The 23,099-nt window shown below is 47.2% G+C and overlaps 10 protein-coding genes across 10 annotated transcripts; 3 read left to right on the forward strand and 7 right to left on the reverse strand.

Moving 5' to 3' along the window:
* Positions 1-133: 133 nt before the first annotated feature.
* Positions 134-1,885, reverse strand: LY89DRAFT_200147 (uncharacterized protein). Its single transcript, XM_018205779.1, has 2 exons — positions 268-1,885; positions 134-184 (listed from the first exon to the last, which is right to left on the reverse strand). The coding sequence occupies exon 1, from the start codon at positions 1,665-1,667 to the stop codon at positions 519-521; it is 1,149 nt and encodes a 382-aa protein (XP_018067410.1). The 5' UTR covers positions 1,668-1,885; the 3' UTR covers positions 134-184; positions 268-518.
* On the forward strand, positions 1,787-4,797 carry LY89DRAFT_687940 (uncharacterized protein). The gene is made up of 3 exons (XM_018215612.1): positions 1,787-2,344; positions 2,396-2,958; positions 3,079-4,797. The coding sequence occupies exons 1-3, from the start codon at positions 2,269-2,271 to the stop codon at positions 4,603-4,605; spliced, it is 2,166 nt and encodes a 721-aa protein (XP_018067411.1). The 5' UTR covers positions 1,787-2,268; the 3' UTR covers positions 4,606-4,797.
* Positions 4,798-4,873: 76 nt separating this feature from the next.
* Positions 4,874-6,441, reverse strand: LY89DRAFT_709506 (MFS general substrate transporter; the record flags this gene model as incomplete). Its single annotated transcript, XM_018217765.1, has 6 exons — positions 6,222-6,441; positions 5,977-6,177; positions 5,678-5,830; positions 5,515-5,630; positions 5,208-5,465; positions 4,874-5,163 (listed from the first exon to the last, which is right to left on the reverse strand). Exons 1-6 carry the CDS (start codon positions 6,419-6,421, stop codon positions 4,874-4,876), a joined length of 1,218 nt encoding a protein of 405 aa, XP_018067412.1. The 5' UTR covers positions 6,422-6,441.
* A 1,335-nt stretch (positions 6,442-7,776) lies between these two features.
* On the forward strand, positions 7,777-9,624 carry LY89DRAFT_785580 (alpha/beta-hydrolase). Its single transcript, XM_018222903.1, has 4 exons — positions 7,777-7,993; positions 8,045-8,708; positions 8,915-9,040; positions 9,086-9,624. The coding sequence occupies exons 2-4, from the start codon at positions 8,169-8,171 to the stop codon at positions 9,461-9,463; spliced, it is 1,044 nt and encodes a 347-aa protein (XP_018067413.1). The 5' UTR covers positions 7,777-7,993; positions 8,045-8,168; the 3' UTR covers positions 9,464-9,624.
* Positions 9,625-9,847: 223 nt separating this feature from the next.
* On the reverse strand, positions 9,848-12,442 carry LY89DRAFT_737954 (uncharacterized protein; the record flags this gene model as incomplete). Its single annotated transcript, XM_018220311.1, has 2 exons — positions 9,848-9,897; positions 9,952-12,442. 2 exons carry the CDS (start codon positions 12,440-12,442, stop codon positions 9,848-9,850), a joined length of 2,541 nt encoding a protein of 846 aa, XP_018067414.1.
* A 774-nt stretch (positions 12,443-13,216) lies between these two features.
* On the reverse strand, positions 13,217-14,862 carry LY89DRAFT_756393 (uncharacterized protein). Its single transcript, XM_018221375.1, has one exon. It carries the CDS (start codon positions 14,665-14,667, stop codon positions 13,261-13,263), a length of 1,407 nt encoding a protein of 468 aa, XP_018067415.1. The 5' UTR covers positions 14,668-14,862; the 3' UTR covers positions 13,217-13,260.
* Positions 14,863-15,777: 915 nt separating this feature from the next.
* LY89DRAFT_200309 (uncharacterized protein) lies at positions 15,778-17,687 on the forward strand. Its single transcript, XM_018205780.1, has 2 exons — positions 15,778-17,572; positions 17,680-17,687. The coding sequence occupies exon 1, from the start codon at positions 16,071-16,073 to the stop codon at positions 17,187-17,189; it is 1,119 nt and encodes a 372-aa protein (XP_018067416.1). The 5' UTR covers positions 15,778-16,070; the 3' UTR covers positions 17,190-17,572; positions 17,680-17,687.
* A 395-nt stretch (positions 17,688-18,082) lies between these two features.
* On the reverse strand, positions 18,083-18,822 carry LY89DRAFT_737957 (uncharacterized protein; the record flags this gene model as incomplete). The annotated part of the gene is made up of 2 exons (XM_018220312.1): positions 18,083-18,109; positions 18,163-18,822. 2 exons carry the CDS (start codon positions 18,820-18,822, stop codon positions 18,083-18,085), a joined length of 687 nt encoding a protein of 228 aa, XP_018067417.1.
* A 391-nt stretch (positions 18,823-19,213) lies between these two features.
* LY89DRAFT_591916 (alpha/beta-hydrolase) lies at positions 19,214-20,297 on the reverse strand (the record flags this gene model as incomplete). The annotated part of the gene is made up of 2 exons (XM_018209675.1): positions 19,214-20,150; positions 20,212-20,297. The coding sequence occupies 2 exons, from the start codon at positions 20,295-20,297 to the stop codon at positions 19,214-19,216; spliced, it is 1,023 nt and encodes a 340-aa protein (XP_018067418.1).
* Positions 20,298-20,824: 527 nt separating this feature from the next.
* On the reverse strand, positions 20,825-22,412 carry LY89DRAFT_687943 (uncharacterized protein). Its single transcript, XM_018215613.1, has 4 exons — positions 22,394-22,412; positions 21,308-22,337; positions 20,979-21,249; positions 20,825-20,923 (listed from the first exon to the last, which is right to left on the reverse strand). Exon 2 carries the CDS (start codon positions 22,303-22,305, stop codon positions 21,310-21,312), a length of 996 nt encoding a protein of 331 aa, XP_018067419.1. The 5' UTR covers positions 22,306-22,337; positions 22,394-22,412; the 3' UTR covers positions 20,825-20,923; positions 20,979-21,249; positions 21,308-21,309.
* Positions 22,413-23,099: the final 687 nt, after the last annotated feature.

The raw sequence follows: 23,099 nt of genomic DNA on the forward strand, positions 1-23,099 counted from the left end.
TTTTTCTCATAGAATCTAAAGCTCCGCCCTGAAATATCGCCGCTAGCTACAAGATGTTTTCTTCGTAGTCATCTTCTTGCTTTCTCGTGTTCCACTGTTGTTCGCCCAAACTCTGAAGAGACGTGGATGGAAATATTGGAATAAGAAGTTTTAATAGTGTGTGTATATGGTCTTGTCGCGAAGCCTTCGCAGTTACGCAAAGTGCTCGTCAACAAAATGTCCCACAACACAACCAAGCAACGAAATAAAGGTAGATGCATGACATACTGGAATTTGGTAATTGTTTTGATATCCTTAAGGATTGAATTTAATTTGTTTTACAGGCAGTTCTCTCCCTTGAGTTCCAATACAAGCGCATCGAAGTGCTTGACCAAGCTGCTTCCAGTTTGCTGAAGGCTTGCAATCCAGGATTCGTGTGTAGGGCTTGACGGTCACACATACAAGATTGCTGTGCACCCCAGAAACGTGTTTGATACATCCATTGCTCGACTGTACAGAATTGAGTCATCGCATTACCATCATTCTTGCAGATATGCTTCTGAATGAGGGGAAGGATCACTCGCGATGAAAGGGCCGTGAACTTCCTTCCTTTTCATCGTAAAAAACGTGTCCCAATCACGATGAAAACTACAATAGTCTTCGTGCCTCGTATAAATGATTTCCCATCCCTGTTCTTGAAGAAGGTGTTTGTTGTCTTGCAACGACATCCCTCTCTCCTTGCATTTCCATAACACTTCGATTTGCTTGCTTCCATCCACAGCATGAGTAGCTATGCAGCTCTCAATCACGTTTGGCAAATCCATACTCATCCAGTATTTCCGTTGCTGGCTTGGTGAGGATCCTCTTCCCCACATCTGTACGCCAGGAACCAAGTGCGATGGAAGGAGCATGGTCAGCCGGACCTTGGTCCATTTTCCAGCTCGTGCTAACATCTTCATGACAACCTCCATTTTCGGACTGATATTCTCCACTGCACCACTCAATCCTTGAGGAGGATCTAGAAACTGATCACCAGTCGAGAAACCGGTGCTTGTTTTGGATTCCGGTCGAATCAGATGTCTGCTTAACGGATAGACGATCTCTCTCCTGTTTTCCTCTTCTTGCCATGATTGGGCGGTTGAGGCCTCGGGTAATGCAAGCTGTGTTCTCGCTCCGATCGGCTCTGAGAGTTGCCACACATGCTGCAGTTGGAACATCTGGAATTCGAGACGTGTTATGTAGCTTCTGTTAACAGAGCCAATGCGAATGAGCCACTCCAGCACGGTATCCCAAATCCACTCGCCGATGAAGCGAAATGTGTTGTAAGACCAAAACACTCTAGCTATCTCTGATGATATATTCCGGCTGACGAGGGACAAGCTGACCATAAGGCGCTCCACGGGAAGGGCATTTTTGAGGTAATCATCGATGTAGAATGAATGTGGGGTTTCATACACTGAAATCATGTTCAAGGCAAAGGGAGACTTTACGAGCTCTGGTAAAGGCATACCGGACCATGCAATTAAGGGCGTTGGAGAGATCAAGGCCATCGAATACACCATCTTCCGGATTTCAAGCGGAAGGTCCATGAAAGAGAGCCGGCCATGGGCAGAGGAAGATGGCCGAGACTGCGAGCGGAAAGCAGGCTTAGAGCAGTGCTTATTGCTTTGTTGCTGAGGATGCGACATGGTTCGTTATCAAAAGGAGTTGGGGCTGTATCCTCAATGATCGGTAGGTGGTGATAAGGTCGGATGCTTGAGTTCCAGTGTCGCTCGTGAATACCCTAGGCGCCGACGGAGCAGGGGTATAATAACGTGACCGTGTGCAAGGCTCACATTCCAAGTATTTTTATCGTCTCATCTCGCAAGACCACTCTGAGGTCATAAAGGAAGCTCTAACATTGCGAAAGGAATTCTGTGGGCTTGGATCTCTGATCTGAAGAATTAGCCGGCACGTGTCAGTTGGGAACAAAATGCCAATCAACCACCTACAATGGGGTTTCGTGTGAGCTATTCTTAAGCGGAAGACGAAAGTAATACTCATTGTCGTCTGGATTCGATCTCATACCTACTTCTAGTTGTATAAGATGACTAATGTTGGAACTTAACGCCGAACATTCGTCCGTCGAATTTCGTCCGAGCCTGCCAAAGCCTACTCCAATTGTTGAGTACGCAACTAAACTATGCCATCATTTGCATTCCAATTTTGAACAAACCAAAGTATAGGCATAATCGACCATTTGAATCACTCACCTGCTTTTGCAATATACCTAGTCCAGTGAGGTTCAAGATGTCGGAATCGTCAAAGACCTCAGCTGTTTCTACTCCAAGAAATGTGCGAAAAGGAACACGAAGTTGCTTCGAATGTAAGGATTGCTCTCTTGAAGCATAATTTAGTATTGATACATCTCGTATAGGCAGATACCGCAAAATTCGATGTATCTTTCGCTCAACGAACCCGTCAACGTGTGTTTCTTGCTTCTCACATGGCATCCGCTGTGCAAGCCAGAGAGAATCTGAAGCTGCCCTCCCTTCCCATGCCAAGATGAATATAAGCGAGAGAGTTGCTCAGCTAGAGAAGGAGCTGGCAGCCATACGCGAGCAGAGTGCAACCAACCCTCTTGATAGTGGTCTACCAACAAGTGCAGCAAAGCAAGCCAATGAGCTTCCGCGTTCTATCATCACTTTGAGAACTTCTTCATTAGAGGTCCCAATTCCGAATAATTCGTCCCCTGCGGGCAACCTTCCGATACTTTCTCTATTCGACAATGCCATTCTTGCTTCAGACCCGAGGAGTAACGCGAGCGACGCCATCTCCAGGGAATTCTATACAGGATCTCTGAGGCCCATGCCAATGGGAGCCGACAGCGCCACTCATCTTAGGACTTCCAGACTCAAGAGATCTGGAGTTTGTGAGGCTCTGACGGACAAGCTTCCGTCCCATACAGCAATGTACGAAGTTCTTGAGGCTGGTTCAAGGGTACGCGGGAATTGACTTTGCTCTTCATCTCAATTATTTTTCAAAGTCGTCGCATGGACGATCGGATGCATCTTCTTCTATTTCAATTGATAACAAGAGACCAAACACTGACTCTTGTAGTGGTGGGACATTGTGAGGAGGATGCACCCTTACATGTGTTCTGAGGATACCAAGCTCTCGATTCAAAGCTATGTTTGCTGGGCTTTCAATCAAGACAATCCTGCCATCATTGGGTGTGCACTATCTTGGATAGTATTGAGCCTCCAGTGCCTTCCATCGGACTTTGACAATAGCCATCTTGGCTTACCAATGACGGTTAACGATTTGTCACAACACTATCTTTCTAATGTCAATCGATTGATTGTGTCTGACGACGAGCTTGCGGTCTCTCTGGAAGGCATCGAGTGTATTCTGTTACAAGCCCACTTCTACGGCAATATAGGTCGGCCACGCAAGGCATGGGCAGCAACTCGGCGAGGACTGTCTTATGCTACCCTGCTAGGTCTACATCGATCATCATCACAAGTGCCGAGTACAATGTCAGCACATGCCAAACGACGAGAGAATGCTTGGTGGCATCTCATAGACGCCGATGCTCAACTCAGCCTTCTGCTTGGTCTACCCAATTTCATCCTACCCGCATCGTGGGATTCAAGACTCCACGAATACCATGAAGCCAACGGATACTATGAACGAAAACTTCCTGTCTTGATGAATATCATCAGCCAAAGGAACCAAGCGAGCAGCACCTCACTCGCCTCACTTTTGTCTGCAACCTCCCAAATCGACCTGGATATGGAAGAACTTGCTATCCATCTACCACCGCTTTTATCGGCTCATGATCTATCAACTCGGAACGACCTGGATTTCGCCGCACTTTACGAGATTGTGGTGAAACATGGTCGACATTATTCTACAAAAGTTTATCTCCATTTACCATTCATGCTTCAGACTCCGTCGGACAGCCAATTTGATTTCAATCGGACACAATGCTTGAAAGCTTGCTGTGAGATGATCGAGTTGTATACTACCATGAGGCGCCTGGCCGATGGTATAATCCATTTCTGTCAAATGGTTGATTTTCAGGCTTTCATGGCAACGGTGATTTTGATTCTTGCTCTTTTGGGTTATGGGCCTAAGTCGACACGGCAAGACACCAATGAAGTCGTAAAGTACTCCAACTTGATATGTGAGACGGTGGGCGTCTTCCGAAGAGTGTCGGCAGAGCCAGACAAGGCTCTTGCTGCTCAGTGCCTCCAAGTTCTAGAAAAGCTTCATTCGATCGTCCAAGGTCAATTCCCGAGAACTGACAACTCAGCCAAATGCAAAATCTTCATTCCCTATTTTGGAATGATACACATCACCCCAGGGAGTTGCTATGGAGCTTTGGAAACGAGGTGGGCTCAGCGCCCGGGCCAATGTAGCGCGGCACCCACGGAGGAAATCTTTGCGCCTCGAGAAGCTGGCGTCCAAGCACAAAATACACGTGTCGAAATTGATATCTTCAATGCGCCATTCTTGGGGACGTTTGCCCAGAGTACAGATTCGACATCTTATTGCACAGAACCCGATAAGAATCCGTTCAATGACACATTGGCAATGGATCTTGATCAAGATTGGACTTGGATGCTGAATCACGACTTTTGAAAGAGATTAAATGGTGACATGACGAGTCTAGTCTATTGCTTGTCTGTCAGAAAAACAGTCTATGATGTTCTAGTCCCAGGAAATTGGCCTCTAGTGTCTGCTCGTATAGTAATACAGAAATGAAAATAGAATATTGATAGTCTAGTCCAGAGGAAGCCCCTTTACCTTGGCATAGCCAAGAGAATTCTTCCACAAACACAAATACATGAAATATCTGGACATGTGTATCCGAATTCTATGTTGGGTCTCCATCTAAATGTGAGTAATCTTAGACTCTGACGTGGATCTTCTTCCATTTTACACTGAAGCTGATGCAGGTAGCTACTCCGGCTAAAGCGATTCCTAATGCGAACACGAAATATATGCTTTGCATGTATGACAGAACAACTCCCGGGACATCTGTTGCAGGCAGTGTGCTGCGGAACTGTGTCGCTCCAAGACCGATGACGACAGTAGGATCAAGATTGGGGACGTTGACTGAAAGATGTTGACGGAGCTTGTTCGCAAATATCGATTGTGCTGCGGAGATGAAGTACGTTCCGCCCATCATTTGAAAGACTAGAAACATTAGTTGATACACAATAATCAAAGGAGAGCCTTACAGAGACTAGTTGCTGTGTACTCCGAGACTTCAGAAAGCTCACAGACAGATTGTGCAACGATCTGAGGAATCTGAAATGCAAATCCGACTCCGAATCCTGTCAGGACTTGGTAGCCAATCCAATGGGAAGATTTCGACCCGATCTCAAGCGTGTAGAGCAAGCCTATGCCAATTGTGGTAATCATGCCTCCTCCAACCAAGATAGGAACATAGTGGCCAAATGCTGAGATGATTCCGCCAGAAGCGATGGAACCAATTGCTAAATCTGTCAGTGCAAATCCCACAAAGAGTTATGAGACATGACTGACCGAGAGCGATAATCAAAGGGAGATTTCGAACTCCTGATGCTTCTGCCGAGACCCCACCAATAGCTTGGAAATAAATCGGAAGATAGTAGAGAGTAACAAAGAAACTGCCGGCGAAGCTTGAACATCGTCAGCATCGTAAGCATCAAAGGTGCAAATTGCTTACAAGAGAGCAAAAACATAAGCTACCAGAACAGTTCTGTCTTTCAGTATGTTGAAGTTCAGCTGCGCTTGATCACCCATCCACCATTCATTCAAAACGAACGCGAGAATCAATACTACAAAGAGAACCAGTACCACGATCATGCTAGCAGAACCCCTATGGACAAATCAGTATACACTTTTGAAAGAGACGTGAGAGCCGAGGAGCCCATCCGAGGAGTTAGTTATCAACTTCATTAATGAATACCTCCCGAGGATCTCGGCTCCTAATGTGGGTACAAAACAGGAGCAAATTTAACGTACCATGCCTTTGTGACACCTCCCCATTCCATTGCGAGGAGAAAGCACACTGTTGATGTCATGATCAAGAATGTCCCAACAACATCCAACTGCCTGACTTTCTCCGTTATGGTAGCTTCGAGAGGTTTGAACGTCGATGGTGTCTTGAAAAGGAAAGCAATGACGAGGACCGACAAGCCTCCGATGGGTAGGTTGATGTAGAAACTAGAAGATCAGCGATGCCGGGACCTATGAGGTGAGCGACTTACCACCAACGCCAAGAAACGTGGAGAGTGAAAGCACCGCCAAGTAAAGGGCCAACAACAGCTCCAGCACCCCAAGTTGCACCAAGAATCCCGGTAAATAAAGGCCTCATGCGAGGAGGTGCTGCGAATGCCACAATAGTATAGCATCCGGTGCCCACACCTGCAGCTCCCAGGCCCGCGATGGCTCTACCTGCAATGAGCATATTGCTGCTTCGAGCAACCCCTCCATCATGTAAGCCGAATACCGGTAGATAAAAATTCGAAGATCACTCACCACATAACAGACTTCCAAGCTCAAATAGCGCAATGGCGCACATGAAGCAGATTTTCAATGGGAAGAACTTGTACACCTTACCCCAAGTCGATTGCAGGCAGGCGAGAGTAAGGAAGAATGCAGACCCGTACCATCCAATTTGATCTAGGCTGTGAAACTCGTCCGTGATCTGAGGGATTGCAGTAGCTACGATGGTCTGCGAAGTATTAGCTGAGGGTGACGGATTCAAGGTTAGCGAACTGACTGTATCGATGGAGGATAGCAATACGCTTAGAACGAGCGCGAGGACGATGATCCCCAACTTGAAGCCTGTGGGGTACTCTGTTGCGTCTTCGACAGAAGTAACTGGTTCTTTTTCTCCTCCGCTCCCTATTTCCTGCTCATTGTCCATTGCAGGAGGACCTTCCATCTTTTCAGATGTAATGCTAATGGGTGTATGCGACATGGCGCTATTTGTATGGATAGAGAATTAAGAATGGTAGAAGAAAGGGAACTTAAAAGAGAGGCTGAAGGTTATTGAAGTAAGGAAAACTCTTTGCAATATATTCTTTTCAAGTGAAAGCGCTGGTACTTTTGTGGAACTACTACGGAGATGAATTGCACATGATTCCACACTGATGACAGAGCATTGTTCCGCTCTCCATGGTCTCGGAGACATCAAGACGCAAAACGATCGTGTACCTGCAGCAGAAGAACATGCTCGGCCGAAAACCAACGGACGAGGTGAACTGTTCGCTTAGCGAGTACCCCACCATGCCAGTACTCCCCTTGGAAGCATTGGCTTTGCCGTCAGTTTTGTCCGAGAGGTGATATCATTGGCTCGAACTGAGTCAAGAAGTCTGCGATTTGTAAGACGGACTCTAATCTCGGAGCAAACGCTGATTATCAGACACTCTCAACTGCTTAAGAGACTGCACAACGGGTAGATGATGGCCCGAGGGACTGCCAATCTTGAGCTGAAGATACCAAGAAAGTTCGCAAAACAAAGGTTGTCGGAGTCTTCTTGTGAGATGAGATGTTGATGTTCGACGTTCGATGGGTCAAGGCGGGTTCGATGCTGAAGCAGGTCTAATGCAGCACGTGACCGTTCTTCATATTCACAAAGCTCTACCTTGCTATCTTGCTTATCTCATATAAGGCCATAGCTTCTGGTCTTAATTATTCTCTCTGCAGTACAGGATAGCAGATCCGCATCATAAAAGAGTGCTGTGCGGAGTGGTCACGAGATTGCGAAATCACCTCGGCTAAGCTTACTTGACTGCAAGCCTCATGTCCTTTCTCATGCTTTGATCATTTGCACTCAGCTTAGAAACCCCTCTTTATTGTTCTTCGACATACAAAATATGAGAACGTCGAACTACGAAGGAGGCAGTTCTGCTTAGGTTAATCAGTGTCTTGAGAAACGCCAAGGAGCTTTCAACCTCGGCTTTCTCCTATCAAAGTCATCCTTGAAGAGCAGCAAAGCTAATACATGATAGCCTATCTATAATATCTAGGTGCAGTAAGATATATCCAAGAACAAATCCAAAAGCCAGTCTTAAATATGTTCTAGCTCTCACTGCTTAAGTCTGGCCGTCTGCAGCTGCCCCGCATTCACAAGAACAGAGCAGGTAGCTCACATTAAACACAACGCAAGCGTCATCAGAGCATCAAGACTGCTGAAAACTTCCCAAAAGATGTCTAATAGTCAGATATCAACGAACAAAAGCTTCACAGTTGCTAAATCCGGTAATAACTACGCTTACATCCACCACCCTCCTTCAAACCCCAGCAAACCGACCGTTCTATTCCTGCACGGCTTTCCTTCTACCGCACACGACTGGAGGCATCAAGTACCCTATCTCACATCTCTCGGTTATGGAGTCTTGGCTCCAGACCTCCTTGGATATGGCTCGTCATCCAAGCCCCTCGATGTGGAACCATACATTGGCAGCTCAATGGCAGCAGATATTGTGTCACTCCTCGATTACGAAGGGATTCGAACGGTGGTAGGAGTCGGTCATGACTGGGGGACATATTTGTTGAGCCAATTGATCATCTGGTTTCCGGAGCGAGTCGAAAGATGTGTGTTCGTCAGTGTGCCGTTTCATGTCCCAGGGAGGAAGACGGATGCAAAAGCTGTGAATGACAAATCGAAGAAGGCATTAGGATTCGAATTGCTGGGGTACTGGATGTTTCTTACAGCACCTGGGGCTGGAAGGACTATTGGAGATAATGTAAGCGCCTTTCGTATTGTCTTTGGTTCCTCTCTTGCTTTGCCTAATTCGCCGTTGGTGTTCGGATCAGGAGAGTCAAATTGAGGCCCGCGCAAATGTCCGTCAGGAGTACCACCTTTCAAGCTTCAAAGTCCGGCTAGACCCATCTTTTGTAACAAACGCCGCTTCAAGACGCAACAGAGAAGGCTGACATAGATATCTCACAGTGGGAAGTATTTTACGACCTTGTCTACTGTGCCGATGCTTCTCTCTGGAAGACACATTGGGCAGGTCTCGGTGCCATGGAAAGCACGCTCAAAACACTGACACCATCATCCTCTTCCAAACATCTCGTAAGTAGACTGTTACTTCCTCCAAATCCAAGCTGACGTTCCAAGGCACCATGGACTACCCCATCCGACAAAACGCATCACCATAATTCCTTCGGAAACGACTACTCCCCCACACTGAATTGGTATCATCGTGGAATATCTTCTCTTGGAGTCGACGCCGAGATCTCTGCTCTCAAAGAAGGAAAGATTAGTTCAAAAATCGATATCCCAACGCTGATGATTGGTGGAACAAAAGATGTTGTCTGCGATGCTACACATGCGAGAAAAGTCATGCAGAGCTCAGTAGAGAGGGAAAAGCTGAAGGTGGTAGATCTCGAGACTGGACACTGGATCAATCTGGAGGAGAAAGAGAAGTTTAACGAGGTGCTGAGAGAGTGGTTGGAGGAGACAAGTGGTGAGGGAGGAGCGAGGCCGAAGCTTTGATGTGAGTCTCTCGGTTGCTTTTTGAAGAAATCAAATCACTTTGGTATCTTGGAATGTGTTTATTGAAGTCGGCTTTTATGATTTTCAATTTCTTTTGTGGTTTTCTAAAGTTTTTGTATCTACTCTACAGACAAAGGAAAAGAACGCCCAAGTAAGGCTATATCTCAGACATATGGACAGCAATGCCATCCAGCTCAGCTTGATCTCCGTCTCCACCGTCAGAATAGACTCTTAATAAGCTCAACAGCATAACCAAACAAATTCAACTCCCCTTTCTTCCATCTCCAAACTTTGACGGAATGATCAGTTGTTGTATCCCTACATTGTTGTTGTTCAAAGCACCATAAATGTGCACTATTCCCCTTCGTCGTATCTTTCGCATTGCTACTTCTTCGCTGGGCTCTTCGTGGTCGAGGATCCTGTAGCATCACGTGCTGCCAGCATAGGTCAGTACTCGTCTCTCATGATGCCATGGTTGGGTCACTCACCGAGCTTCTCCTTGATAGCAAAGCGGCTCCACTTGCGGTCAAACTTCAAAATCGGAACCATCGCCTCCTTGATCATAACAATGTGCTTTTCAGCATGTCCACCAGTATCCTCGTCGAACTCCTTGTGCTCCATCTTAGTAGATTGCTGGCACAACGTCTTCGTCAAGTGCGCAACTCTTCTCAATTCTTCTACCGGCAGGCTGGGATGCTTAGAGTTGCAAGCCGCTGATGTTTGACAAGTGGCATATGCCTCCATTGCTTCTCTGACTCTTGGAGAATTCTTGTAATGCACATCCGGGTAGTCACCATAAAGCGTATGGAAGACAGGCACCAGCTTCTTGTATTGTTCGTTTGTCAAGAATCTTCCATTCAGGACAGCGGCGTCTGCTTCGGCGTTGGCATTGGAGTTAGCAGCATGACCACGCTCGAGAAGAGACTTGTCCATCTCACGTCTCGTGATATGAAGAACACTCTCGCGACCCTCTTCCAGGAAACGAGCTCGAATATCTCTGCCGATTCTGAAGAGAGGTTCCCTGAGGTGGTTCTCAAGCTGAAGTTCTTGGTTTCGGGCGGTGAGCCATTCCATCTGTGCAGCGGTTGGAGCAGCACCGGGAGTGGCAGGTGTTTCAAGATGTGCCTTCAGAGCCTCATAATCAGCCTTGAGTTTCTTGTTCTCCTCGCGAAGATTCTTAGTGTATTCAGCTTCGGCTTTGTAAGTAGCTAGCTCATGATCCAACTCGGTGTATTCCTCCTTGTACGCCTCTAACTCCTGTTCAACCGTCTCGAGTCGAGCTCCTTGCCTGTCGAGTTGTGCTTCAAGGTTCTTGATCATGATCTTATCGGCGTTGACGACTTCAGAGAGTGGCTTCACGCGAGAGCTGGGCTGGATTGAGTGAGCGATAGTGCGGTGTTGAGGGTCGGCATCGATATAGGGTTGGTATTGAGATGACTCGATAAGAACCGGGGCTTTGCGTACGGAAACTTGTGAGGCCGGAGTCTTCTGTTCAACAGCTTTGGCAGGTGGTGGTAGTTCTGGTTGTTTGTCGATATCATCGTCTGGCCATGCTGCGGGAACAAACTTGACAGGCTCAAGTGGCTTCTTGTTCTTCTTTGACTCCTCTGCGGCAAAGCTCTGCGATCCGGAAGTGGCCCTAGCTTGCATAGCTGGGGCGGAACCTCGGGCAGCTGCTGGAGCAGATGGAATTGCTTTTGCAGAGGAAATGCCAGCTGAAACTACTCCGGATTGAACAATAGCTTTATCTGGCTTATCAAGCGAAGGAGGAAATCTGGACCATCCGCTTGGTTGGAAGGGCTTTGACTCGGACTTGGTGTGGACCACGTTACTCGATGCGGAAGGGAATTCAGGCCATCCGCTTGCTTGGAATGCTTTTGACTCGGGCTTTTGCGGAGCTACAGTCAGTGGTCCTGGAGGGTCTTGAGTCTGCTGGGGAGCTACGCGTTTAGCTAGCAAAGGCATCGGGGTCTGTGATTGATGGGACTGCTTGAAATTGGACAGAGTGCCTGTAGCAGACATGAAGGCCAAGGGATCGGCGAGAGCTTGACTGTATCCATTCGTGTTGTTGTTCTTCAATTGTGGTGGGTGAGAGACAAGTGCTTCTTTCTTGACGACTGGAGGGATTGGGTATTGGGAAAGGTTCGAAGCATATCGACTAGCAGACAAGCCAGATGCATTTGGCCGGGAGACTACTTGTTGAGATTTCTCCTTATGACTCAAGATGAAAGTGACTTCTGGAGATTCAGTGCCTTCTTCTTTGATAGACGGAGAAGGAACCCGAGCTTGCTGCTGTGGTTGTTGTGACCAGGCATCGACTGTGTCCCAACTAGCCTCGGCAACAGGAGCAGTCGATTGATGATCAACGGATTGGGGTAAACCTTGAAGGCTGAAAGTTCCATTGGAAGCACCAGTTGGTACGCCATCCTCCTGCTTGATTTCTTGTGTCTGCTTCGGCGACGCGTTGAAAGAACCGTTTGCAATGTTGCGCGATGGAGTGACTTCCTGCTTGATATGGACTGCTTGACTGTGAACGCGGCTTGTCGCGAAGCTGGCGCCAGGAGTCAAGCCGTATTGCTTCTCAAATTGTGCCCTGGAACCAAGATGAGGATGGTACGCGGGAACAACGCGTTCTTGCTTTGTTTCGATAGAGCTGGAGTTCTGACTGGCAGCAGCTTCGAAAGCTGGCACATTTTCCATGTTTAATTGTACTTCACCCTCGGCCTTGACGCGCGGAGGTCGTGCCCGATGTGCGTATGAAGCAGCGACGAGATGCTTGGTGATTCCTTGTCGGGCTGCGTCGATGTCAATCTTTAGACGTTGATGGGTTTCGGCCAGATTCTTTTGTTGTGAATCTCCTACGCGACTTTGTACGAACTTCGATTCGGTGGGTTGGCTTTGTTGAAACCGAGAAGCCGTGAATTGACTCCAGCTGGAGTTTAGCACCGCGTCAATGAGGTCTGTTCGACTTTGCTGCATATTTCACTTCGTGCGACAGTGAAGAGTGTGTGTATTAGAGGTGGTCTCAGAAGATTATTACTCGATGGTTGAAGAGGATGGCGGAAGAGCCAGACTTGTTCATAGATTCTCGTGGTTTGTTTTGTTTAGGTGGGGTCAAGATCGAAGCGGCCGAAGATGGAAAATACTCACGTCACACTTCGCTTCAAAATTTGATCATGGTTTCCAACGTGCACGTATGTTAACAGCTATAATTTCTCTACTTGAAGATATTGAGAGGTTTGTATCGGAGCTTGAATTCAGAGCAAGCACTAGAAGTGGCAGACACAGTGAAATGAAACTGCTCCTTGTGAAGGAGTGGCATCTTTTTGACCTTATACATGCTGCGTTTATCAACTGATCTCTTGCCATTGCCTCAAACGTGCTGATATAATGCTTTGGTACATCTTGGCTTTGAAGTAGGTTGTACTTTTGGCTCATCGTTTCCGCAGTTGACTCGTCGAGGCTGAATAGCATGTAACCTTTTTTATAGCTACATATACTATGATGCTAGCTCCGTAAGACCTACATTGTCGACCACTAGCTCTTTCGACTCACACTTACTGTCCAGTTATGACCCTAGTTGAAAACACCTTGTGCTCTTAGCATCAGTTGTAGCCCTTCCTTGAAATCTTCATTCGTGTATACATTCATGATTCGCACATCTCCTGACATATCTGCACCACTTCTTTGTCAGTACCTTAACGATCGGAGACTCAATTAACATCAGCTGAACAAGCCCGAAACTTACTTTTACTCCAATCCTTAATCTAACATTGTCTAGTACTCCTCCATCTTCATCAATCCTCCCTGGAGTCTGGTGGCGGTGTCCCATATAATTCTTCGTAGATTTCAGACATATCAAAAGAGTTCTCTGCTGGTACCAAATTGCAAATGAAAAGAGCTGCATCTTGCTCGCCGTCTGGTTGATGTGCCGCAATATTTCCCTCTTTGATCAAGTTCTTGTCGAGATCCTTTCCCGAAAGACCATAAGTAAGTGCTCTTTCTTTCTCCAAGTATCGTAGACGGATCGCCACTCCGACGTTTACCAATGGCTGCTGGCCCTCCAGCTTCTGCTTCAGCTCAGCAACCTGTTCCTGCTGTGCGAGACGATCCATTTCTATGCTCGACTGGGCTCGTTCAGTTTGTCGGAGACACGTAGTCTCGATCCTCAGCCGAACCTTCGTTTTTCTATGGTTTTGCTGTTCTTGAACCAGCTGATTCGAGATATCTGCATTCATTCGTCGAAGGGCCTGTTCGGTATCGTACCATTTGCTGCTCTCCTCTCGTTCTTGAGCTAACTCTTTCTGAGCAGCATCATATGCCTGCTCATAGATTGTACATTGATTTTCAGATTGTAAACGATTTTGCTCCGCTTGCACAAGAGAATTGCGTAGACTCAGGTTTGCAGCTGTCTTTTGTGCAAGCTCAGTCTGAAGCTGCATGATCGTTGACCGCTTGAACTCTTGCTCGGCCAGAATCCGACGCGCTTCGGTCAGAGCGTTCTTTGTCCTCAAAGCCTCGAACAACATCTCACTGTCAGCTTCCTCTCTCTCCTTCGATGCTCTCAAGTCTTCTTTATGCTGCGCCTTCAACGTGGCCACTACTTTTGTATGCTCTCCAACTTGAGTTCGAAGTTGCCGATTTTCTGTCTTCATCTTTGACCTCTCTGTCTCCAGAACCTTTATCCTGGCTTTGAGGGATTGGCTTTCTTCCTTGGAGGCTTCCAAATTTGCTTCGACCGCCACGACACGCTGCTTTGTGCCCTTCAGTTCTTTCTCTTTCTTATCGAGTTGGTGCTGCAAGCCAATTGACTGTGTTCGAAAGTCTCCCTTTCCGGCTCGAGATTTTGGGGGAAAGGAGGAATTGGGTTCAGATTCAACTACTTCTGTGTGGGTCGATTGAAGAAATGAGTGCTTCGAAGCCATGAATCCGAGCGATGTATCGGCAGCAATCGACGTGATTGAGACTGCAGCAATCGAAGCAGTCATCGACTCTAGGCCGACTGTCTCTGCTGTTTGTGCGTGTAGGTATTTCGTCCGGTCGTCATCTTCAACTTCGCGAATTGTGTCTTCTCGGAAAAGATTTTCAAGGCAATCATTATTCGAAATATCTTCGATTTCATCGCTCATCTTCTCTTTTCCCTCGCACCCTGCTTGTGGGGGAAAGTTCTCGGCTTCAGCTGCGACCTTCTTCTTCTTTGCCATCGTAGATTCGGATGTTGGTATTGGTCATACCCTGCTTGGCCTTACGGCGAGGTTGTCGCGAGATAAAGTTGTAAGGTGTCGAGAGCTGGTGAATCTTGAATTTTGTGGTTTGTGAAAGTAAAGCACTCGAGGACAGAAAAGTCGCTAAAATCTCGGTTAAATGCTTGGCACTCCTCGGCACAAATGAAAGGAGAATGCGAGAGGATGAGAGGATATGTTACATGTGTATGCACAACTAAAACACGGTCTTGGAAGTTCCCTTATTTGAACAAGTGATCTGTTCACACGGAAAGTCTGTAAACGTGGACGGATATTTTGCTTCTAGGAGCTTCACTTGCGACATCGCAAGATCATTATGCAGCGAATGCGGAGAGCAATCTATGCATCCTGTCCTACCCTATGAGAATGCGTTCATCTGAGCGTAAGGCTTTGAGGTTTGTAGTGAAGTTATCTCTGAACAGCAGAGCGCATTCATCCACCCTGTTTGATTCATTTTTAGAAGTTGGTCATAAAAAGTAGTCGTTACCGACGTACTCAGAGGCGGAGGTGAAGATCTTCCTCGGATACAAGGAACCTCATAGTCCTTCCAGATGCTGAATACAATTATTTGTCAAATGATTTTGTTCAATAACCTATTCATGCGAGGTTCAGATGACGCCTAGACGCGGCAGACGTGGATCAATTCATCAAAGTTATCAAGAACAGCATTCTCTTTTGCTTCAGTTCGTGATAAGTATGCTAGAGGAGTGTCAGTCTGGTAAGAGTGTGATTGAATAATGGTAGTCAATCAGACCAAGGACTCTTAGCACGCGCACGACAATATCCGTTTCATTTTGAGAAGTGGAATATACTGATGATTAATGTTTCGGTCTCCTCATCAACTTCCGGCTAATCGAAGGCAATAAATAATTCAATAGTGCCGCCTGCGCTAGTTTGAAAATGGTGAGACACCATGTATTCCTACTGTGTTTTTCATGTTCCAGCGCTAACCACAGCTTTCGCAGTACATGACTGGAGAAGAATCATGCCATGTGGTCTCAAATTTTACACGATTCAGTTTGATTATGCTTCAAAGATGGGTTTCAAACATCTTTTTGCGAAAGATTTATTCTCGGTAAGAAATTTGATGGCTTCATGTCTTTCCTCAGCTCTTGGCGCTATTCCTTTTCTTGAGGCGCCATGGCGCTCAAAATATATGTTTCAGAACGCCAATGATACGAGTACGGCTGAATTCATGCCAAAAAGAAATAATGCCTTTCCATATGCGAGGTCACGGAGCCTCCAATTTTCCTTCTTCCGGACCACATATATACCAGTCGCTATTCAGGCCGATTGTCAAGTTTCTTCCCACTCACTTCTATAGAGAGCGATTTTCTCTTGGCATGGTCTTACTTTAGCAGACAATGGCAATCGCTATGCAACGCACAACCTTTCATCAGCTACTAGCTTTGATTTCAGTGCTCTTCCAATGTGTGCTCTGCCTCCCAGGCGGTTGTGGTGGAACTCTCGAGATTCTTGACATCTCGTCTCCGACATACAACGATACCGTATGGGCATGCGCTGGGATTGAGCGCTCATCAATATTTGGAGGCGATGCACTCCTCCTCGCTGCCAGCAATCAAGACAACGTGACGAACTGCGCCGATTACTGCGCCACGACATCCTTTCCCGATGGACTGATGGCTGGCATCTGGGACTCCGACAACAGTACTTGCGAGTGCTGGTATATCGGCGACCTCAACTACTACGACCTACCGGCAGCAAGTCCTGGTGTGACGTTCATTGACTTCTTCGAGGCGTGGAACCCAGGTGGCAGACCCTCAAAAGCACAAAACTGGGGCGTCTTCACTTGTCCCGCAGGCGCCGAGTCAGGCTGGGCGGATGCCGGAAACGCAGCCTATTGCGGGCCCTTAACCCTCGAGCCCGCTCAGCCAGCGCTGGCTGAACTTGGTATCATTGGTGACTGCTGGGGATTCTGTCTCGAATATCCTGGTGTGGAGTGGGTTCTCTCTCGCAGTCCTAGTGATTGTAATTGTTACGGTGATCTTGCTGGTCTCAAAGTGACGTTGAACTACACACCGACGGACTTTGTCATCGACTATTACGATTTCGAGCCTCACTCAACTTCAAGCAGTACTTTCGTGACTACGAAAACATCGCCAAGTACATCGTCACATTCCACTAAGAGCAGCACTTCCGTGGCATCTAGAAGATCGACAACTAGCGCTTTACGCTCGACCACAAGTCCTGTCACGAGATCCACTCCGAGATCCACTCTGAAATCCTCTCTGAGGTCCACTTCGAAATCTAGCTCTCACACAACGATCAAGTCAACCACTAAGAAAACGTCCACGTCTTCGGAAGTAACTTCTCCGAAGTCTTCATCACATTCGCCCACCTCGACTGCCAAGACTATCTCGAAAACAACTTCCTCGAAGGTAATACTGCGCACAGATACGTCGAGTTCGAAGACCTCATCTCCTTCGAAATCCTCAACGCATTCAACGACAAAATCAGCTTAAAAGACGCCCCTGGTAAAGTCTTCTCTTATCAGGCCTAAGGCATATTGACTGCCAGTCATCCTCAGAAACCGTGCAACGGGAAATGCAGAAGATGCTGACTTTTTGGGTTTGGTTCTGGCGAGCGGACTACTTCAAGAATAGGAATCTTTACTTGGCCAGTAGAAAGAAAAGGAAACAATGATTGTTACAAGCGTCCTAACATTACAGACTGCTCTGCTTTCCAAGCCGTTCTGCTCCAGACTACTCTTTTTTCCAAGCTTCTCTGCTTCCCAAACTTCTCTGCTGGCATGAACAACCATGTCAGAGCACGGAAGCATTCACATTGTCGACTTCTCACGGGCGACGCTGAACTTTCTACTACTGTTAGCTTTGGACTACTGGATGTAAGCGGAATATTGCCTCTTCTTTTTCTCTTGATGCTCCGACCGAGAATAGTTGTACAATTCTGTGAAGATGCTTTGAAGTCTGGAGTAACTGCTAATTCCAGCAGGCTCATTGTCCAAATATGCAGAAATCTGCGCAGTAGACCAGCATGACGAAGCCACAGTCTTGAGGCGAGAGAATCGATTATCAAACTCCTCGAGGCTTACGACCAAAGACTTTGAATTGGAAGTCTCGAAATGTGCTCTGCTGCCACCCCAATCAAAGACGTCCATTAGCTTCGAGCATTCGCGACGCGCCAAAACTGCTGCTGGATCGACACCATACATCTTGTTGAATATGAGCGCATTTTCGGCATGGTTCTCGCACAACATTGCGTCAGCCAGAGCTGCACCGTAGTGAGAACTGAGGTCTGCAAGTGCAATGATATGCTTGTCTTGGGCGGCTTCAGGCTTCAACCATTCGAATCTGCGGTGGCGAACTCTAGTACCGACCCTAGTCAGAGGCTCTAGTCATTGGGATTCTTCTGCAACAGCAGCCTGTGATGAAGTGTTAGAATCTCAACGACGCCTGGAAAATGTGTGTGAAGTACCTTAATCTTATCATCCACGGCCTTGAATATCGCAGCCCATTTCTTGTTCCACTCTGCCTCTGCAACCACGATTGCTTGCTGGCATATCTCTGACGAGGCTTGAAGACCGGAGACAAGAGTCTCTGCGTTCTTTACCGCTTGCTCTTTACGGATTCGAGAGACGATCTTGCCAGCGAGAAGTCCGTTGAGGATATCGATACGGTGTTTCTGTTCCACCATTTCTGTGAGTTGCTGCACAGCATCAAGTGACTTCCGGCCATTCTCAGTCCACACAGCACAGTCTTTATCATACACCTCTGCTCGCAAGTCAGCGCCTTCAATGTCAGCTGAAAGGGTTCCAGGCTCGTGATCTTCCAATCGTGTCTGCATGTATGAGGCAATGCTTTCGAAGATGGAATTGTCATTGTCTAAGATCCAACTGGGACAATCATTTCGAAACTTCTCTTTTGCTGCTGTCAATTCTTCCTCGTCGTGTTGGCAATGTTCTCGCATCTTGGCAAGGTCTTCCTTCAGTTGTTGAATATGGCTTTGTTGTTCGACAACAGCGGTTCTGTTCTCTTCGAGCTCTCGTCTTTGATCACGGACTTCGTCAAAGAGGCTCATTCTTGCCAGTTGCTTTGCATATTCCGCATCGAAATCGAAAACGGTGATTGCTTCCATGACTGGAGAGTCGACTTGGGTCTGGTTTCCGGAAGTTGTGGTTGTCTAGTCCAAACTGGTATTAATTTGTGAAAGGGTGGTAGAAGGAAGATCGGAGTATCACTGAGGCGGCGACTGTGGAAGCTTCAAAATCACGCCATGAGTGGGTAAGCGAGGTTAGCGCCTCCTTTGACTTAGCAATGTTGGAAATTGGTCTAATCTTTGTTGAATAGATGAACAAGCTTAGCTCGTGTTTTGAGGTATGTGCCATGTTCGACAGTGTCTGCTTTGTGTATATTGCGGACGTGCAGGAGGAAGCAGAGCATAGCAATAATGACGGTACCAAAAGGACTGAAGCTTGAAAAAAGAGCCAGGCTATCATGGAACATTGGAGCAGGAGTCCATGCTGGATTCATTCGGGCCAGACCCTTGTCTCCAACCATTCTCCGATCTCCTTGATCACTTTGGTATTCTTCACCTCCGCATCTTGAACAGTCGTCGCATCTCCCAACATCGAGGGAGGCATTCGATCAAAACCATGAACCACGTCAGGAATGAGTAGCCATCTTACACCCTCTTTCTTCACCTCCCATGCAAATCTCTCGTCAACCAGTTCCAGCTCACCTTCTTTGCCAGGCTCCTCTCGTCCACATTTCTGGTCCATCGAAGGCTCTGGACGACCTGCCATCCGAGAAGACATTCGCCATGCATCATGGCAGGATAGATCTAGCTCACAAGCTATGAAGAACATATGAGGAGGTAAAGCGTTTCTGGGAGCAAAGATGGGGCTCAAAAGTGGATCTCGAAGATTTTGTCCGATTGGGATATAACTCCAGTCAAATGTCTTTCCCAGAGGCAGTAGGAAGTCCTTTGCCGTGTTTCGGTTTGGTGATAAAGAAGGTTTATAATACCGCTGAGTTGCTTTGAAGTCTCTGGTGATTGTCCGATCGAGGCCTGGATATACAGGGATTACAGCACGGAAGCCGTCGCTGCCATGCTTTTTGAAGCCGTTCTTCACTCCTTCCAATTGGCATACAGCCAAAGAGAGATTTCCTCCTGCACTGAATCCGGCAATAGCGCATTTACTCTTCTCAATAGGCAAAGAGTCATCGGCAAGGATAGCCAAGATCAAAGCCTCAATGTCATAGATCGCGGCTGGATAAGGGTGTATAGGTGCTTTAGAGTAATTCAATGCAATCACGAGAACATCGTGAGTGTTTGCAAAAGTTCTATTCCATTTGTTGTCATCTGCGGGATCGCCGATGGTGAAGCCACCGCCATGAATAGTAAACAGTGTTGGTAGAGCTGCAGTTGAAGACTTGGCAGAGTAAGTGGCGGGAATGAAGACACTACTTATCATCAGCAACAAGAACTTCAATATCAGAATCAAACTTCGTGAGAGTTCTCTACCTAATCGGGAGACTGGGACGTGTCTTATAGGTCTTGATAGCATCTGGCTTAAATTCAGATGATGCCCATTTACGAAACCAGTTCATCGACCCCACAGCACCCACGATTCCGTAAGCTTGACTGCCTACGCCAAGGCGGGTAAAAAATGGTAATGGGGGCTGTACCTCACGGACATGTTGTTCTCGAGAGAAAGGCATGGTGTATGTTGTGAAGGAACACCACAGGGTTGACGAGTGGGATGAAGTCGATTTAAAGTTGGTGGCGGCATAGGTAGTTCAATGTCTTTGTAAGCATGACATCACAAGACAAAATAGGTATATTGAGAAAACACAAATGTCTTCAACAACCATCCACAGGCAAGCGGGTACTGTGACTGAGTTCCAGTCTGCAAGAACAGCAGTGGGAGAGGATGCTGTAAGCCCGTAAGAAATTTCCGAGTAAGTCCTACGGGTAGTGGAATTGTTTAATCCAGCGAGGTATTAAAAGACGAATTTAATCACTTCCAGGTTTCTTCAGAGATATGTTGGAAGAGCTATGCATTGCCTACAGCTGAAGCATTTAGATGCAACCCTTCATAACGCAAAGCCACGCGAAATCATCCACCAGTAAACATCCCTTCCCTATGCATGAGCAATAACCATTCTCCAGTCAAATCAGCGAAAATCCCATAGGAAACCAATTGATACCCATTTGAGAGGCATAAGCGAAGGAGGTAGGTCAAGTCAAGGAACCCTTAAGCACGGCTGACGTTGCGGCGATCATTATAGCTGGAGCTATTATTAACGCCGGAGCCATAGTTTGGGCGAGACGATTGGCCAATACGAGGAGCGCTGCCGTGATTAAGGCGTGCCTTCTCATGTTCGGATTGCATTACCAAGTAAGACTCGAAGGCCGAAGCATCACTCTTGAGGTCCTCATCACACTTCAACTCAAAGTTTGGCATGATCTTCGCGATGACTTTCTCATAGTTCTCATTGAAAACTTCTGGCTTGCAGGAGCTTCTCATTCGACGCATGTCTTGCTTCCAACTGATTGATAGTTAGTATCGAAACTTGAACAGTGAAAACTTGTCCAGGTCAACTGAACTCGAGGCTAGACTTACCCGAGCATGTTCATCAACATCGAGAAATCACGATGCTCCCAAGCAAAGGCTGCGGTCACACCATACAGGAACTCGAAATCTTCAGTCGGAAGGCGTTGTCTGTCGCAGAACTCCAGATACATGGTAGCATCGGCCACGATCTTAGCCATCTTCCACGCAGTATGACTCTCGAGCTCAATCTCACGATCCATAGGAGTGCCTCTCAAGTATTTCAACTCCCACAGGATGTAACGGGCACGGGTGGCATGTCCAATCCAGTAGAGAGGACCCATCTGCTCTACCTTGGCCTTCAATGCTTGTACTTCTGCAGTAAGCTGAGCTTGAGAAGCAACCGCATCAGCAAAACCACCTAGGGATGTACCGTACTTGTCGCCAAATTCAACCTCAGCAGCACCTAAAGCTTCCTTCAAGTCATCGAGTTGGTTTCGTGCGGCGTCGACTGCATGCTGAGCATCGGCCATTCGGGTATCGGTTGTCTGCTTATCGCGAACGTGGTCCTTGAAGTTCATCTCGTCCTCCATGATCTCGATCTCCTTTTCAACCATGGTTGCCTTCAGCTTCATGATTTCAAGTTCTGCCCTGCGGAGATTGACCTTGTCCTTATCGCCATTGTCGAATTGGACCGCAAGGACGAAGTTCTGCTTGTTTCCCTCCGCATTTCGCAGCTTGTTCTCCAGAGCTTCAAATGCCTTCTTGGCAACCACAAGGCTGTTAACCAGACCCTGACCAACCTCATCAACCTCCATCTCCAGATTCTCAAGATCTCGCAACTTCTCCTCAAGAGTTTGAGCTTGATTGTAGATCTCAACCTCCTTGAGAGCTAAATCGAGCTTGGCCTTGGCCTTCTCCACCTCGAAGTGAGGATCAGCCTTGTTGATGGTAACAAAGGTGCTCTTGGGAGTATTGGTACGGGTTGCCGCAATGGACTCCGAACGCTTGGATAGAGCTGGACCTTGAGCTGGAGGAACAGCCATTCCTGTGGTGGTAGACATGATAGTATGAACTTCGGTTTTCGCGCCGGCGGCTGCGCGTTGCGTGTCAGAAAAGCCATCGAACATGAATCAGAGACGCGTAACTTACTAACAAAGAGTTGATCGTCGAAAGCGAACAGATGGAGACGGCGTTGGGTAGGGTGGGTGTTGGCCAAGCCAAGAGGTGTGTTCAAGGCGCGGTCGATGGTTGCTGAAAGATCTTTGTCAATAAAGAACTTCTCCATGTTGACAAAAAAAAGTATAATTTCTCGGTAACGGTAAATTCTCGGTGTCCGGAAAATTGTTATTGCAGAAGAGAAAATTAAAGAACCTACCGTAAATTGAATTTATGGACAAGAAAAGCGGATCCCACCAGGCACTACCTTAGGCACCGATGGCAACAGTGCCTCGTGAGAGTGAAGCGTTTCGCTTCCTGAAGAGATGTCACTAAAATAGCAGGCGCCGTCAGCTTCTTATCATCCACGAGGTTTATGGACTTTGCAGCGCGTCAACACATACCAGCGAACTGGACCTGATTTCTTGGACGCGTCAAAGGCTTCACGGACTGGTATGGCTGGACTGTAACAAGTAAAGAAACACACGAAAACAACCAGGCACGTTTCGCTGTCCAGTGATAGTCGTCTCTGATTCTTGTTGACAGAAGAAGATGTAGACAATTGGGCGGATGCTTAAGATCGTTCTCGCTTAGCTGCCTGCCGTCATCATCAACGCAAAAGACTGCTGCCCTCCAAAAGAGTAGGTACGATCAAAGAGCAATGGGACGCTAAACCACTTCGGGTCGCGCAACCTTAGCA

The sequence above is a fragment of the Mollisia scopiformis genome, assembly GCF_001500285.1.
Source record: "Mollisia scopiformis unplaced genomic scaffold LY89scaffold_20, whole genome shotgun sequence".
NCBI classification, from domain to species: Eukaryota; Fungi; Ascomycota; class Leotiomycetes; order Helotiales; family Mollisiaceae; genus Mollisia; species Mollisia scopiformis.

Coding starts and splice junctions, on each gene's coding strand:
- LY89DRAFT_200147 (XM_018205779.1), bottom strand. CDS start 1,667: ATGTCGCATCCTCAGCAACAAAGCAATAAGCACTGCTCTAAGCCTGCT.
- LY89DRAFT_687940 (XM_018215612.1), top strand. CDS start 2,269: ATGTCGGAATCGTCAAAGACCTCAGCTGTTTCTACTCCAAGAAATGTG. Junction 2,345..2,395: donor AACACGAAGTTGCTTCGAAT/GTAAGGATTGCT, acceptor CATCTCGTATAG/GCAGATACCGCAAAATTCGA. Junction 2,959..3,078: donor TTCTTGAGGCTGGTTCAAGG/GTACGCGGGAAT, acceptor TGACTCTTGTAG/TGGTGGGACATTGTGAGGAG.
- LY89DRAFT_785580 (XM_018222903.1), top strand. CDS start 8,169: ATGTCTAATAGTCAGATATCAACGAACAAAAGCTTCACAGTTGCTAAA. Junction 8,709..8,914: donor GAAGGACTATTGGAGATAAT/GTAAGCGCCTTT, acceptor GATATCTCACAG/TGGGAAGTATTTTACGACCT. Junction 9,041..9,085: donor CATCCTCTTCCAAACATCTC/GTAAGTAGACTG, acceptor TGACGTTCCAAG/GCACCATGGACTACCCCATC.
- LY89DRAFT_756393 (XM_018221375.1), bottom strand. CDS start 14,667: ATGGCAAAGAAGAAGAAGGTCGCAGCTGAAGCCGAGAACTTTCCCCCA.
- LY89DRAFT_200309 (XM_018205780.1), top strand. CDS start 16,071: ATGGCAATCGCTATGCAACGCACAACCTTTCATCAGCTACTAGCTTTG.
- LY89DRAFT_687943 (XM_018215613.1), bottom strand. CDS start 22,305: ATGTCTACCACCACAGGAATGGCTGTTCCTCCAGCTCAAGGTCCAGCT.